The sequence below is a fragment of the Natator depressus genome, chromosome 4 (genome assembly GCF_965152275.1).
Source record: "Natator depressus isolate rNatDep1 chromosome 4, rNatDep2.hap1, whole genome shotgun sequence".
In the NCBI taxonomy this organism is placed as follows: Eukaryota; Metazoa; Chordata; order Testudines; family Cheloniidae; genus Natator; species Natator depressus.
Window position 1 is genome coordinate 31,554,365 of NC_134237.1, and position 15,526 is coordinate 31,569,890.

Here is a 15,526-nt window from a genome sequence, read left to right on the forward strand (position 1 = left end):
AAGTAATGAGTATTTCTGAAAAGAGATTGCATCTCTGCGGCTATTTGGGGGCAATAACTAGAACACCCCAGTTGCATAGCAACAGTTTCTTCAACACTTGTTTCATGATGTTAGGCTTTTGCATTGTCATGGTGGAGCCAAATTCAGCCTTCAGTTTATTCAGGTAGCAACTCAATAAAGTCAGTTCTTTTTTCTTCTTCTTTTTCTAAATGTTCACAACCTAATTTCAATTTCAGAACATTTATTTCTGATTCAAAATATTGACTGAACAGTTTCTATACAAACAAATTTTAGCCTATGAGCTCTTCGCATGCTGTTCACTTCAGCTATATGCTATTTATTATTTGTGGTATGTGATGGTTTTCTGTGGCCAGTGTTTCTGCTCCCTGATTGGATGATTGATGGCTTGTATTGAGCAAGCCAACTCCCACTTAAGTAATGGGGAGCAGCAGATGTTCACAGTCTTGAAAAGCAGGCCATGAATCTTTTTTCAATAAGAGTTTAACAAAGGGCATATACCAGACAATTAATAGCAAATAATAGATAACAAATCCTTTTGGTTTTGTACGTACACCACTGTTCACAAGAGAACATTCCATTCTCCAAGAATTCATGTGAATGAAAACCCATTCACACAAATGGTTGCAAATAACAAATAAAAGGGATACAGACATAGCGGAACTGATCAGCTGTTCAAAACTGGAACAAACGTTCACAGACACGGCATTTGCAGTATTTGACCAGCTCTGCCTGAGAGCAGACTTTGACCCTTTATTAGCAATTTGTCAGTAGAAGTCTTTGATTTTGTCATATCTATTGTTTCATTATGGTAGCATTTGACTGGTCTAAGATGTTGCCTATCTTTGTGACTACATTTCAGTTAACTAGCACTTACATGCTGTAATTAATATAAATATGCCATATTGTTTGAGTACAATCTCTGGCTATTTTCTATCTGTGTTCTCTTACCACGGTGAACATTGGGTATCTGAACAGCTGTTCTATTTGATTTCCTAGACTCTGAATATTATATGCATGCAGATGGGGGTATTTTTATTTTAAAAGTAGTTATTCTTGAAAACCTAGGGGAAAATTCTCCTCTCAGTTGCATATACACAGTTCCCATTTAAGTCAGTGTTGCATAAATGACACTACAGATATCTGAGAGGAAATCTACTACAGGTTCCACCATATCATAGTGAACAGATACCATTAACTGAAAAGTAGAAATCTGCTTCCTGAATGAGCAGCTAAAATAAATGTTTTTTTTGTTCTTTAGGCACATGTATTAAAGTAAATGGCAAAACTCCTATTGACTTCAACATCCAGCCTGTACAGTATACAGTGTTGCCAACTCTTGTGATTTTTATGGAAAGTTTCATAATATTTGGTAGGCTTTTTTTCTTGTGTTATTTTAAAAACCCCTACAGTCAAGAGACTGCCTGAAAACCTCAGCTTTTAAAAAAAGTTTCTAGCCCTCTCAGTGCTGTAAAAAATATGAAAATATGAAACAAAAGCACCCTAAAAATCCAGAAACCAGATGGCAACTCAAAAGAATCCCAATTTTTAAAAAATATCTAATGATTTTTAAGCCAATCTACTTATTTTGGGGCCTGACTCATGATGTCTTCGCAATACTGAGTATATCTTTCAATCCACCCCATTCAATAAAGACCTACACTTAAACAGCAGGCAAGGAATGTGGGTAAATATTTTTGGGAAAAAGGACATTTAATATATTTCATCTTATTATACATTATTTTTCTAAATTACAAAGTCATCAGGCAGCACATATATTCTGCTACAAAGCTTTTTGTAAGAAATATCTCTATAAGAAAATACATCTCATTAAACATTTCCTGTAAATAAATTACTCCAAATACTAAGTTTTGTGGCGAGAAGGGGAGGTTATGCAGAAGTCAGGACATAAGATGCAAATCACTGGGGAGACCAATTCCGCAGCCTCCTACTCAGATTGAGTAGACACACTGAAGTGAGTGAGACTGCTCTTATATGTATGTGCTGTTATGGTGTAAGGGTTTCAGAATTGACCTCTATATTTCAGTTGTTCTGCTGAAATGATTCACTTTACAGACCTTATTTCTGTTCTCAGTTGCACTGAAGTAACTCCATGGAAGTCACTGGAGTTGCAGTAATATAGCACTTGTGACAGTGAGATTGGAATCAGATCATCACTTTTTAAGGAATATGAGAGCCTATTTCTACAGACCATTCCCTTTATAACAATAAAAACTGGCTTGCATATGAAAAATATTATCCTATAAATCATTCTCTTTAATCCGGTATATACGTTGGAATTTAGATTCTTATCAGAGATACAGGAAGTGTAGTTCAGATCTGATTTCCAGTAAGAAAGTTTGAGTCAGAAGATGTATCTGAACCATTATTTGTACAAAAGGCACAGGTGCAGAAATGCAAGGGTGGGGAAAGGTGCCATAAAGGGCGGGGGGGAGGGGTCAAAAGTTGGTCTTCACAATTAAAGTCAACTACTCTGCTGTGCCCAAGCTGTTTGGAACTGATTAACCAAAGGGGAGAGCCATTGTCTTATAAAATGTGGAAACAGATATTTCAGTAAGTTAATTATATAATCAGATGTTTTTTAAAGAAATTCCAGTCTCTTTACTTACATTTACACAGATAACATTCTTTAAAATAAGTGAGCAAAGTAAGAGGAGGTGCAAAGGCATTAAGAGAGAAGTCAGATGGTGGACATCCTTCGTTTTAGCCAGTTCACGAACAGGGTAGTTATGTTAACAGATTTCTTTAGCCATTGTAGTCAGTGTGAATCCACTGTTCACAACAATATCCAAACTGTTAGCATGCATTCAACCAGAACCTGTTCTCTTTTCAGTCTAAGCTGTTGTGTCACATCTCATGATGATTCGCAGCATGTCATAGATGATAGCATCACATGTCACTGTCTGTTCTTTAGGAGAGGCGATGAGATGCTTGCAAAAGTCAACTTTTTAATTTTTAATTGCTGATTGTGTAAGGTGAATCCAATCCATTTTAGCCTCTCCAAACCATAGAAGAACCAGATTTACACTAACAGCCTATTGTTACGGTTATAATATAAAACTTTTAATTTATTAGCATGCAATCTAATTGTAGCAGATGCATGCAGCATCTCTTATAGTTAAGGTTGCAAAACAATTTCTGTTATCACCTTCCATAGTCAGATGTTCATAACTTTTCCAAATATCATCTTTATGGAACTATCTATAATGCAGGCATGTTCTGAGAAGAAAACTATATTTAGTAGCTCAATGAGCAACTGAATGGGTATCATTCTGGATGCATCATGCACATATTTTGCTTTTTCTGCTCAGCCTATGTATGCTAGCAGTATACTGAGACAAATACAAGCTATTAATTATAGTAACTGAAGATGAACCGATTAAGGCATTTCAGTTTAAATATTTATAGAATTATATATATATTTTAAACAAAAAAAACCCTGTTTAAATGCCTCTGATCAGAAGAACTGCCACTGGTGTTTTGAAATCACTGTGTGGTGAGATTTTGCCAATCCCACTGGGGCCTGCAAAATCCAGCGCTCTTGCCCTGCAGGAGTGCTTTCCTTTTTCAAGTGACAGCCCTGATTAACAAGGTGTGTGGACATTCACAGTAACTTTTATTCCCATCTCTAACAGCTGCGATTTATCACTAATATTTTAGTAGCCAATAATGTGTTGACAGAAAAAGTCTTCCTGTAAAGCACTGCTTTGTGTTGGAATATGCTGTATACAATTTATTTAACAGTCTATTACCATGGTGGAAACCTATCCCACCCCTAACACTGAACTCTTGAAAAGTCATGGGACCATGCAGCTTGATAAATGTCAATAATTTCCATTGTGCTTTTTTATAATAGCATTTCCCACAAACTGTCAAAATTATTTACACAAAGAAGTTGCATAATGGAAAAACTACCGCCGCCATCGCATTCACCTCCCGTTCAAAACAAATGCAGTTTGGGGTGATTTCTATTCCTACCACAGTCATTACTTTAACCATTCTTTGTTTATTTACAGTCCTCATTTCCGACCATGCTGCAATGCAAATACACAAATTCACAGTCTGTTCGTAACATTTTTCCAATCCTCATTCAGATTTTCTGACATACATGAAGTCTTGATTTAGAAGAATAAGTGGCATCTTTCCATACTTTGCAAGACAGCCCTTTAGCACAGTCACATCGCTGGAAAATCTCCAAGCCGTGAGAGCCTTTCTTGCGCTGTTTTGTACACACCTCCCCCTGATGCAACACAGGTTTGCAAATTTTGGTCCAGAAATGGCGAGCACAGCAGTACCCCTCAATGCAGTCTGATGATCGTAAGCAGGGGTCTCCTTCATGCCCTAAGAAAAGCAACCAAAATATTTCAGTGCCTGAGACAGAGTGAAAGTATAGATTCAGAATGGTCTGGCTCGACGCTGACTAAGAAACAGAGGATATGATACTCATCGGCTGGTATTTGAAGTGCATAAACACCAATGCGTGGCGGGAGTTAGGTGCAAGGAGGATATCAATACAATCTACTGTAAGGCCTGATAAGGAGAAATTCAACTAATGAAGCCTCATGGTCACAAAGGCATGTGTTACATATTGCATGATCATTGCAAGATAAGTAAGGTGTGGCCTGCACAGATTGCACAACTGGAAAATACACTTTCACACCACATCTGACACATGGCTTACAGTAAAGGAACAAATGCTATTCCAAGCACAGAGGCTATGAGTGACATATACAAGCAAATTAGTATAACTGATTTGTGGTCTGTGAATTCCTGCGATATACAGATGATGACAATTCCAGACCTCCCAACATTTCATAGCAGATTACTGTAAGTCAGCCTGGTCTGCATTGCTGTATCTTGTCTTTCTACAGCGAGGTGAACGAACTGGACTATATTGCAAAAGCAATCCTACCTTTTATGTGTGACAGCTTGGACTGTGGTCTCCCTAGATTCTGCCATCCCAAGTCCTTGTTAGAATAAAGACTGTTTTTTTTGTTGCGTGGTCCTTCCAGCGCAGGGATGTGTGGAGTAAGGATGCTTTCCATTACTGGTATGCAAATACCTATGGGAATGAGATGTTAGAAATGGGAAGGCCTATTTGAAGGTTGTGGTAGAGGCTGAGAGGCAGTGCTGTCCAGTCAATAGGGCAATGAACTGAAATTCAGGAGGCCTGGGTTCTATTCACAGCTCTGCTAGTGACCTTGAGCAAATCACTGCATCTCTCTGTGCCTGTGTATTTCCCCTCCCACCATATGTCTGTCTTGTTTATTTGGATTCAAGGCACTTTGGAGCAGGGACTCCAAATCCTCTTATAACAGGAGCTTCAATCTCAGGTGGGGCATCAGCAATATAAACAATAACAAGAATAAGTTATAACTTCCAAGGCGTCATTTTAGTGGAGTAAGACCAGGATGAATTTGGTTCTTTACATTTATTGAAAAAGAATGGTTGTCCAATTTGCTATTGAATCAGTGAATTAATCCATATTTTAAGTAATCTGTCAGCCACCCATAGTTTAATAATGAAATATAGGTTTTGTTAAAAAAAACCTAAACACCTAAAAGAATGGGGGGGTCAGAGAGGTGGTTCACAGTACCTTAAATGAACAGAAATGTACTATGATGTTACAGAAAATTCAATGAAAAGGGGGATTTAAAAAAATAGTAAACATTCCCCTGGTGTGTTTGACATTGTATTAGTGTGATACACAACTGCACTGCATTAATACAAGAGTCATGAATCTGACCAGTCACTGCATGACTACACTCTAAATGGTTAGTTATGCATCGAACTTCCTATTGCCACATGCAAATACAGTTTGAGCATGCAATCAAAATAATTGCACCCACAAATAAGGCATACAGTTGCCTACACAGTTTTGAAAATCGTGTTTCTTTCTAGCAGAGCAAAATCACAGAATCTCTTCTAATCATAAGGAAGAAAGAATATGACATACTTATACAATCCCTGTGTTATAAGTTTTTTGAGATGTTTCCTCCGAAGAAGGAATTGTGGTAACCCAAACAGAAATACTACTACACATGTCCTCTGCTTACATATATTCTCAATATATGCCATTAAACCAGTCATTGTCATATATAAAAGGAAAACAAGAAGAGTTGCTTAAGTACCATTGTTACAGCGGTTCCCAGGGCAGCACATGCCGTCTCTGTGGCAACGCTTCTTTTTCCTTCTGCAGATCATGCAGGCAGAAGTAGCTTGATGAGGACTATGGCAGTATCTCCCAACTTCACATTCTTTATCATTAGTGCAAGGGTATGCCTGGTCAAGAAAAAAGAAGGATTTAAAATAAAGTAGTAATGCACAATAATTCTTAATTCATATAGTTCACATCATATTAGCAAAACCAAAACAAGAAAAACGAAATGTGAGTGGTATGTTCAGAGGGAGGGGGGGAAAGGGTGAAGAATTTATCAGATCCAAGAAGGGGCCACAAGGGGGTGAAATTAAGGTGTGCTTCTCTATGGCAATTTACAGTTGCCAGAGAGGTCATTCAGGGACTATGGCCAGCTTTCATAAGTTCGAGCAGCCCATAGGCTGCTCTAGCTGATGTTGGACCTGTGGCAACTTAAGAATAAGGAAGCCATAACCAGATCCTTAATAGCCTTATTCCTTCTTATATCAAGCATATCTTGGTGCAAGAGAGAATCTGGCCTGTGTTTTTTAACGCATTCCAAGTTATTGAGGCCAGTAATTAATACATAAAACCTCAGTAATCCAAAGTAAGGAATGAGCAGTTTTATCTTTGGTGGAGATCTACCTGGAAGTGAGTAAAACTCCCAAAGTGTCCTCTGCACTGGATCTTGTCTAAAATATGGGCTAAATACTTAGGTGGCATCTTTACTTTGAAAGGTTCCAAATTCATGTCAAGAACATGGATTAAGAGACCTTTCCCATTAGCCCATGATATTTACACTGAATACTCCCACATTGGTACAAATTCTTCTTTTGCATGCACACTGTTCCCACTGACACCTATCAGTGGGATCCTTTGAAAGCAAACAGTATCAACATCCTCCTAGCCTGACTGCCACTAAGGAAAGAACACATGGAACACTCCTGTATTCATCAAAACCACAATTCTCTTCCACTAAGACCTCCCTTTGTCACTTTTTCATGTGCGAATAGCAGAATATGGCCCTAAGGAGAGAGAAAAAGAGGCTTTGTCCTTCCAGATCAGACATAATGCTTCCATGAGATCCACATAAGGACCCCAGATCATTCCCGAAATCCTACCACTGGCTCCCAAGCAGCTGTAATTGTGCATCACTGCTGTATCTGACTAGTGCATATTAAATTATCCTTTCACTTACACAAGCAAATATATATTGTTATGTTATCTCACATTAATTAATTCAAGACTTTCCACACACGTGCTTTAAAATTATATTCAGTGTTTTATTTAGTTTTCTATTTAACTTTTTGGATTTGGGATGCTAACGTGTCTCTCAGAAGTAGTGCTGAGAGAAAAATTAGTTTCCCAACAACTGTCAAAAAATGTTGAGGAATTTTTTACATAATTTCCCCCCGAAAATTGTTACTGAAAACAGTCAAAATGATTAATGGAATTATTTGTTTACCACAGAGGGCCTTGTTGGGCTTGTGTAGTTGTTTTCATTGCTATTTTTAGCCATACTAGCTAGATTACGGCTAGCTCAGTTATGCCTACCTGAGCTGCAAATCACACCTTTGATTTCAGTGTAGACATTCCCAAAGCCTGTTTCCCAACCAAAGAATTTGCTCCCTGCACAATATGCAGTATTTAAAAAGCCATTTTCTCACATATGAAGATGCAGTAATACAAATAAACACTTGGTTATTTTTGAACATTTAAATTTACCAGTCTTCACTCAGTGGCATTTACTCCTTCTCCTTTGTAGTTGCCTCAGAAGCTGACACTGCTGCCTCATGGATAGTGGAGGGAGAGAAGGTGGTTTGGCTGACTGGAATTTGGTAATTTAAATGAGGAGGATGAATTTAACCAGGAGCGTCCTCATCCTACACCTTACCGTATGGGGTATCTACATCTGATTTACCTAAACCAACCTGCCTTGGCTTTCAAGTGCATAGGAATCTCAGGGAGCACAATCCCTCTCGGAGCTCCCAGCATGCAGGAGAAGTATGCAGCTTATGCTGCAATAAGCATATCTAGCTCTACAAGCTGGTGCAATGAGGGGGATGGAGCCATGGCCCCCTTCTTATCTCCACACACTTGTTTTTAAGGATATATGAGGAGAGCAATCTCTGGGCTTACTGGATATAATCCAATGCCTATTAAGTCATGGAAAACTCCAACTTGACCTCAGTGGACTCTGGATCATGCTTATTGAGCACTGGAACTGCAACTGTCCATTGCCTTTCCATGGGAATTGCAGAGGAAAGTAGAGGATTCCTTTGTGTCCACTTTCCTACTCAAGGACTAGGGAAAATCTCTCCTTTGGTGTTTACCCTCTTCAGTATTTGTAAACAGTTATGCTCCCTTTAGTCATTGCTTAATCATGCTATAATTCCCCCATAAATCAGTCCCTCCACCAGGCAATGTCATGATTTGGTTTGGCAAAACTTAATGAAGTCTAAGTACTTATCTGAAGTTATCCCAGCCCCTTTGATCTAGGAATTTGGCTAGAAAGCCCTTGTTACAAATATAAAGGGAAGGGTAAACACCTTTAAATCCCTCCTGGCCACAGGAAAAACCCTTTCACCTGTAAAGTGTTAAGAAGCCAGGATAACCTCGCTGGCACCTGACCAAAATGACCAATGAGGAGACAAGATACTTTCAAAGCTGGAGGGGGAGAGAAACAAAGGCTCTCTCTGTCTGTGTGATGCTTTTGCCGGGAACAGAAAAGGAATGGAGTCTTAGAACTTAGAAAGTAATCTAGCTAGATATGCATTAGATTCTGTTTTGTTTAAATGGCTGATAAAATAAGCTGTGCTGAATGCAATGTATATTCCTGTTTTTGTGTCTTTTTGTAACTTAAGGTTTTGCCTAGAGGGATGCTCTATGTTTTGAATCTGATTACCCTGTAAGGTATTTACCATCCTGATTTTACAGAGGTGATTCTTTTACTTTTCTTCAATTAAAATTCTTCTTTTAAGAACCTGATTGCTTCTTCATTGTTCTTAAGATCCAAGGGTTTGGGTCTTTGTTCGCCTATGCAAATTGGTGAGGATTTTTATCAAGCCTTCCCCAGGAAAGGAGGTGTAGGGTTTGGGAGGATTTTGGGGGGAAAGACGTTTCCAACGGGCTTTTTCTCTGTTCTATATTTGTTAGACGCTTGATGGTGGCAGCAATAAAGTCCAAGGGCAAAAGGTAAAATAGTTTGTACCTCGGGGAAGTTTTAACCTAAGCTGGTAAAAATAAGCTTAGGGGGTTTTTCATGCAGGTCCCTGTACCCTAGAGTTCAGAGTGGGGAAGGAATCTTGACAGCCCTAAAGAACTAACTGGTTTTCTTGTGAGATTTCCAATAGGGTACTTCCTGATTTCAGTTAAGCAGGAAATGCCACTATGGAGTGCAAAGGTAATCCAAAGAGTATCTTTTTAATTAAAAAGTTAACCAAAACTTTTTGCATCTAATTTTTTTTTTAAATATAACAGTGAGGGAAATGAACAGAGCATCAGCCTCAGCTTTCAGTTTCCTGGGTTCATAGAATCATAGAATATTAGGGTTGGAAGGGACCTCAGGAGGTCATCTAGTCCAACCCCCTGCTCAAAGCAGGACCAATCCCCAACTAAATCATCCCAGCCAGGGCTTTATCAAGCCTGACCTTAAAAACCTCAAAAGAAGGAGATTCCACCACCTCCCTAGGTAACACATTCCAGCACTTCACCACCCTGGTAGTGAAAAAGTTTTTCCTAATATCCAACGTAAAACTCCCCTACTGCAACTTGAGACCATTACTCCTTGTTCTGTCCTCTGCTACAACTGAGAACAGTCTAGAGCCATCCTCTTTGGAACCCCCTTTCAGGTAGTTGAAAGCAGCTATCAAATCCCCCCTCATTCTTCTCTTCTGCAGACTAAACAATCCCAGTTCCCTCAGCCTCTCCTCATAAGTCATGTGTTCCAGTCCCCTAATCATTTCTGTTGCCCTCCGCTGGACGCTTTCCAATTTTTCCACATCCAGGTTCTGTTGGTTTGCTTTACTTCACAGCCTTATCCTTTTTTATGGGTAGAGTTTTGTCTTCATGGTAACAATCTGCCTGCAGATACTGGTTTTGAGAGAGCCAGCTGTTCACCAGTGATGTGTCAAACGAGTGGGAATAATTTAAAGCCTGAGATGGAATTTTTCACTGTGTTACGAAATGTACCATTATCAACAGTGGCTGAGCCAGTTTATAAATAAAGCTTTAAACCATCAAATTGTACAAATCATGGCAAATGTATTTTTTCACACAGTAAAAATTAGCACAGCTGCTCTACTATCCCGTGCTGAGTTCATTTGTTGTGGAAAATGTAAAGGCTGAAACTTATTCAAGTTGTGATCTTGACGGAGCTTGCGTATGGTTCACTACACTGACTGCTGGGATTAGGTAACCAAGTAACAGTTCAGGGGTAGATTGCCTGTACCTGTCCTTGTGTGGGCATGCAGGGGGCAGACAGCCGGGATCCTTCCACCCCACACAAGGACATGGGACGAGCACAGCTCTTGCATTTGGGGAACTGGAAAGACTGCTTCCTCCACGCATCCTTGGGGGTATAAATTAACCCAAAAGGGTCAGGGAAGAGGCAGGGCCATAATTCACCCTTCAAGTCTTCCTTCTCCAATGAGGTCAGCAGAGAGAGGCCCGCTGCACAAAGAGCTCTTGAGACTCCTCAGCCATGGGGCAACATGTCGCTCTCAATGGCTCTAACTGTTCATCCACTAAGCACAGCTCTGATTATAAAGGAACCTCAATGAAACTGAAAGATAATATTTAGCACTCACTGCAGCTTTATTTAGATACTCATTTCATGTCTTCAGCCCAAAATTAGACTTGGTCATTTCAATAAAACTATAGAATAATGCAGATCGGATCTATGACACGGAGTTGGAAGCTCAAATTGCATTATTAAATCTAATAAGAGATCCTTTGTTTTTACATGGTTTGCTGCTCCACCCCTGCCCATAGTTTCAGTCTGCTGTGAGCCAATTCATAATAGATATTGCTGATTTTGGTGGCAAGAAAACACATTTCAAAGACTTGTTAAATTACTGCTGGGGTAGAGGACTCTGCAACAAGATAGTTTGAATTTTGCTTTCCAAGGGGTGTCTCTGGAAAGTACATCTCTCAGTTTGTGTCATGGCATTCAGGTGGATCAGTCCTCAAAGACTATCCTGTTTCAGCCAAGTCATGGAGAGGTATGGATGTAAACTCTAAAAAGAGACGCCCCTGTCTCTTTGTGCACTCATAATGCCAAGGGCTGTGAATGAGTCATGGGAATATTCAGGGGAAATCACAAAGCGACCATGGAAAAAACCTCAAAAGTGGATTATTTTTAGTTTTGAAAACATCAGCAGTATTGGCTGAAAGCATCAGGACATAGTTTGCGGCAAAACTAATCCTTATTTTTCCACTTTTTGTACAAGCTGTGATAGGGCAATGTCCGTCTTCTATCTTCCGCTCTGTGTACACAGACTCAGAGACTTTAAATTGTTAAACATGCCACCACCTTACTGATTCATACACCATAGGCATTTACAGTTTCAATTTTTCCTCAGTTCTCTGCCAAGGGAGAGGGAAAAGATCTCTCTCTACCCAGAGCTCTCTCTTCCTAGCTCTGGTTCTACTAGCTTGCCTCTCTTCTTTGTGCTTCCTTACTGAGCCTTCTTATACCTCCTTCGTTAATGGGGCAGTTTGCTCACTAGTGCTCTCCCAGTCCATTCTAATCCACTAATTAGGCCTGGCCAGGTCCAGCCTGAGGGGAATTAATTGGTGTTCAAGTGACAAGAATGCTGACTTAGTTGTTAGTTCTCAACTCTCTGTCACCACTCTTCCCTTCTTGCCTGCTGGCCCTGTCTTTTTCTTTCCTCAGGTCTTCCTCCCTTGCCTGAGGTGTTACTCTGCCGGAGTCTCTACTCACTCCCAAGATGGTCATCTGGGGTACCTTTGTGGAGTCCACCCATTCTTCACGAACAGAAATTTCATTTGATGGGCAGAGATCACCCCCACAATTCTGCTTCTGCCCATAGGTCCTCGGATCATTGGGCAAACTGTGAGATCAGCCTCTCTATTCTCAACCTCTTTACTTTGTGGTGGGGCATAGAGCCTACCTTCCTCCACCTGGTTGCTCAGGATCCCTGTTTCTCCCAACCCTCGAATTTATGTCTGGGCTCTTTCCTTCTGGTGTGTGTGTGGCGGGGGAGGACCTGATGACCTCTCGACCCTGGCTACCAGGCTTGAGGTATTTGTTTCTTCTGCCTCTGTTTTCACATTTTTCTTATCCTTCCCCCGTTTCTCAGGAGACTCCACTTCCTTTCCTTTCCTGATGGCTTCTTATCCTAGGTCCAGTGTTTACCAATCCATATCCTTCCAGTTTCAGTATTCCCCCCCTCAGCTTTTATTTCCTCCAGCTTGGGTTACATTTTCCAGTGCTTGGGCCCCCTGGCACCAGACCGCATCTCAAATTGCAACAGGCTCCAATCTGTGCCCAATGTCACAAGTTGGAGCAATCTCTCTACTATCCTGGTTTGACCCCCTACAGAGGGTGAGCCATCTTTCCTGGGGAGGTCCACCTCTATGCATTCTTCTGTCAGTTTAACAGCCATGTCCAGTGTGGCAGGCTGATGTCATCTGACCCATACTCGCGTGTTCTTGGGGAGGCTCTGTAGAAACTGTTCAAGGATCAGAGTGTCCATAATCTCCCTCAGCCAATGGATGGTCCAGTCCCGCAGTCTCTGGGCAAAAGCCCAGGGTTGGACTCCCACATCCATCTATTCTTCAGTGGGTTGGCCCACCCTATCCAGGATGGCCACCTTTACCAACTCAGTCTCTCACCTGCACATTTGTTAAAGCCACATAGGCCACCGGTGCCTTCCCAGTCAAATAGGGGACTAGACATTGGGCCCAGGTCTCCCTGTCCCAGCCTGCACCCACAGCTACCCTCTCAAAAGCTGCCTATGAATGCATGTGGATCATCCACAGGGCCTGTCTTATGTGTTCCTGTGGCTGGTGACTGGTTCCCTGTCACAGGACTCACCATACTTAGGAGCAGCTGCTCCTTCGTGTGCAATCGCTCCTTTATAAAGCCTTGCAGGCTCTTACATTGCTCTGCCAGTTGGGTGAGCAAAGACTGTCTTTCCAGATGGTGCGCCTATATGGTTAATTTGCCTACCCTGCGACCTGAACCTCTTCAGGACTGGTATGGGGTGAACACCCCATCACACAAGCAATGAGAAATACCTTTAGAGGACATATATTTTTCTGAACAGTTTTGCCCTGAACTGCCCCCTCTCTGCCCAACTCCTTCCTTACCGCTAAATGAATTTGAGTTCCTGTGTGTGAAGGAAGCTCAAACAAGAGGCAAATAAGCAGCCACTCTGCCCCTGTCAAGTTCAAGCTGCTGTCTTTCTAGGAATGAATGGAGCATTGCAGGTAGGACTACTGTGTGGCTACATGCTGCTCATAGAGTTAGTCCAGCATATCATATGTGGAATTCCATTATGTCACTATTTGCTGCTTCCTCTGAGGGCAGTAAGCAGATCCTCCACTTGAAGTTCCTTAAGAAAACTGTATGAAGCTAGCCGAAGTGGCCAGAGTGGGTTGAGAGTATTCTCATTGCTGTGGAATAACTATTGCTAACAGCAGTGCTTAATTTGTACCAGGGCTGAGCCTTGGCACCGCTAGGCTTGGTAGTTCATTGCCCTGGCACCTCTAGGCTTGCATCAGTTATGAAAGTAAAAAAATTGCTTGAGCCACAGCACTTCTTTCATTTCAAATTAGGCACTGGCTAACAGGCTGGGGCCACATGAGAAACGGGATACAGGTGGGAAATGGCCATTATGTACCGCTTTCCTTAGTGTTGCCTATTGTCTGAGGCCACAAAATCTGTGGATGAGAGAGGAGCTTGTCACAACTCTTCATTGACAATGCAGCTTCTTCAGTGTACTACCAGTTCTCAACTTCACATAAGCACAGTTGCTGGTGAACAATGCTAGAGTTGACGCTTCTGCTAAAGCTGAGCGGTGTGTGCAAGCAGACAAGGAATCAGCTCCTCCACTGTGGAAATCATGATTTGCTCTCAGATGTTTGCAAGAAGAAAATGAGGCTTATTCCTCTGAGAAAATTATTGGCTGCGAATCATTTGTTCAGCTCTCATTTTCTTCCTTAATTTGAAAGTGAGAGAAAGAGAGAAGCCATGGGTTCAGTGAGAGGCTGGGTGTAGCCAGGAATTTCTTGAGTGCTAATCTTGGCTGCGGAATTGACCATTCCTGCTCTCACTGAAGCAGAACACCCACTGACTTCAGTGGAAGCCAGATTGGGCCTTTGGTGAGTAGTCACAAGCTCAGCCACGTAGCCTCTCTTCCCCAGTTTGTAAAATGGTGTAATAACACTTACCCACCTCTGCAGTGTTGTCAGGATTAAGAGATGGGCCAGCAGAAGCAAGCCCCCTTCAGCCAAGGGGGCTCAGTGTGCTACGCCACGAAGTGGGGCACTTGCTCTCATTCTTTTCCTGCACCAATAACCCCCTTAACTTTTCAGCTTGCCCTCTCTGCAGCTGTTTATAATGCTGTGAAAATGGCAGTACAGCCAACACATACAGGGCCAGGTTGTGTGTGTTGATGTGTCCCTGAGTGAGGGCAGATGCTGCCTCCAACCCATAACCCCACAAGCCTTGTGCCTCACAGACACCCATCTAAGTCACAGTTCCTCCCTGTTCCCCGACCCCATTGCTGGGCCAGAATATTGCAACCTCCCCTCCCCCAGCCCTCCACGCTAGCTCAGCTGTGTTGGACAGTGTGCTGAGGGGTGGAGCCAAAACTCTCCTTATTTCTCATCCTTCCCCACCTACTCTCTGCCCATCCATTCTGGGTGAAGGGACTGTAAGCGAGGCCGCAACTCCATGTAGCCCATGTGGGAGAATAAGTGGGTTCTTATCCCCTCCCCATACCCTTACTCTCCTTCATGGGCACGTAGTAACTAGTTGCCAACTTGATCTGCTATCTAGGATTTCTTTTAAGATAACAAGAATAAAAAATAAAAAAACCCAACAACTGTGCACAAGTTGTTGGCAGCTGTGAACATGATGCTCCTGTCTGCACTGTCTGATTCCATTCACAGCATTTTCTCACTCAGTTCTGGAGAAAGGTACCATATCAGCAAGCAAGCCAGTTTTGGGGGAAGTGAGCTAGCAGGATATAATTCGTCCCCATCTGCCTATGTTTTCGGGGAGACGCTCTTCCTGTCAGACAATACGGTCATCAAACAATGCAGCATCTGTTTCCACCACACTAGTCCACTTGTATCTCCTTTTCCCTTCAGTTTTCTGCT

General features: G+C 41.7%; 1 protein-coding gene across 3 annotated transcripts in view; it reads right to left on the minus strand.

Moving 5' to 3' along the window:
* Positions 1-3,664: 3,664 nt before the first annotated feature.
* Positions 3,665-15,526, minus strand: part of DKK2 (dickkopf Wnt signaling pathway inhibitor 2) — an 86,148-nt gene continuing 74,286 nt past the window's right edge. For all 3 annotated transcript variants that reach the window (XM_074949991.1, XM_074949989.1, XM_074949990.1), the window contains 3 exons: positions 6,171-6,321; positions 4,952-5,101; positions 3,665-4,380 (listed from right to left, as the gene is read on the minus strand). In XM_074949991.1, the coding sequence (XP_074806092.1) occupies positions 4,130-4,380; positions 4,952-5,101; positions 6,171-6,321 (552 nt within the window). In that variant the 3' untranslated portion in view covers positions 3,665-4,129. The remainder of the gene's footprint in view (positions 4,381-4,951; positions 5,102-6,170; positions 6,322-15,526) is intronic.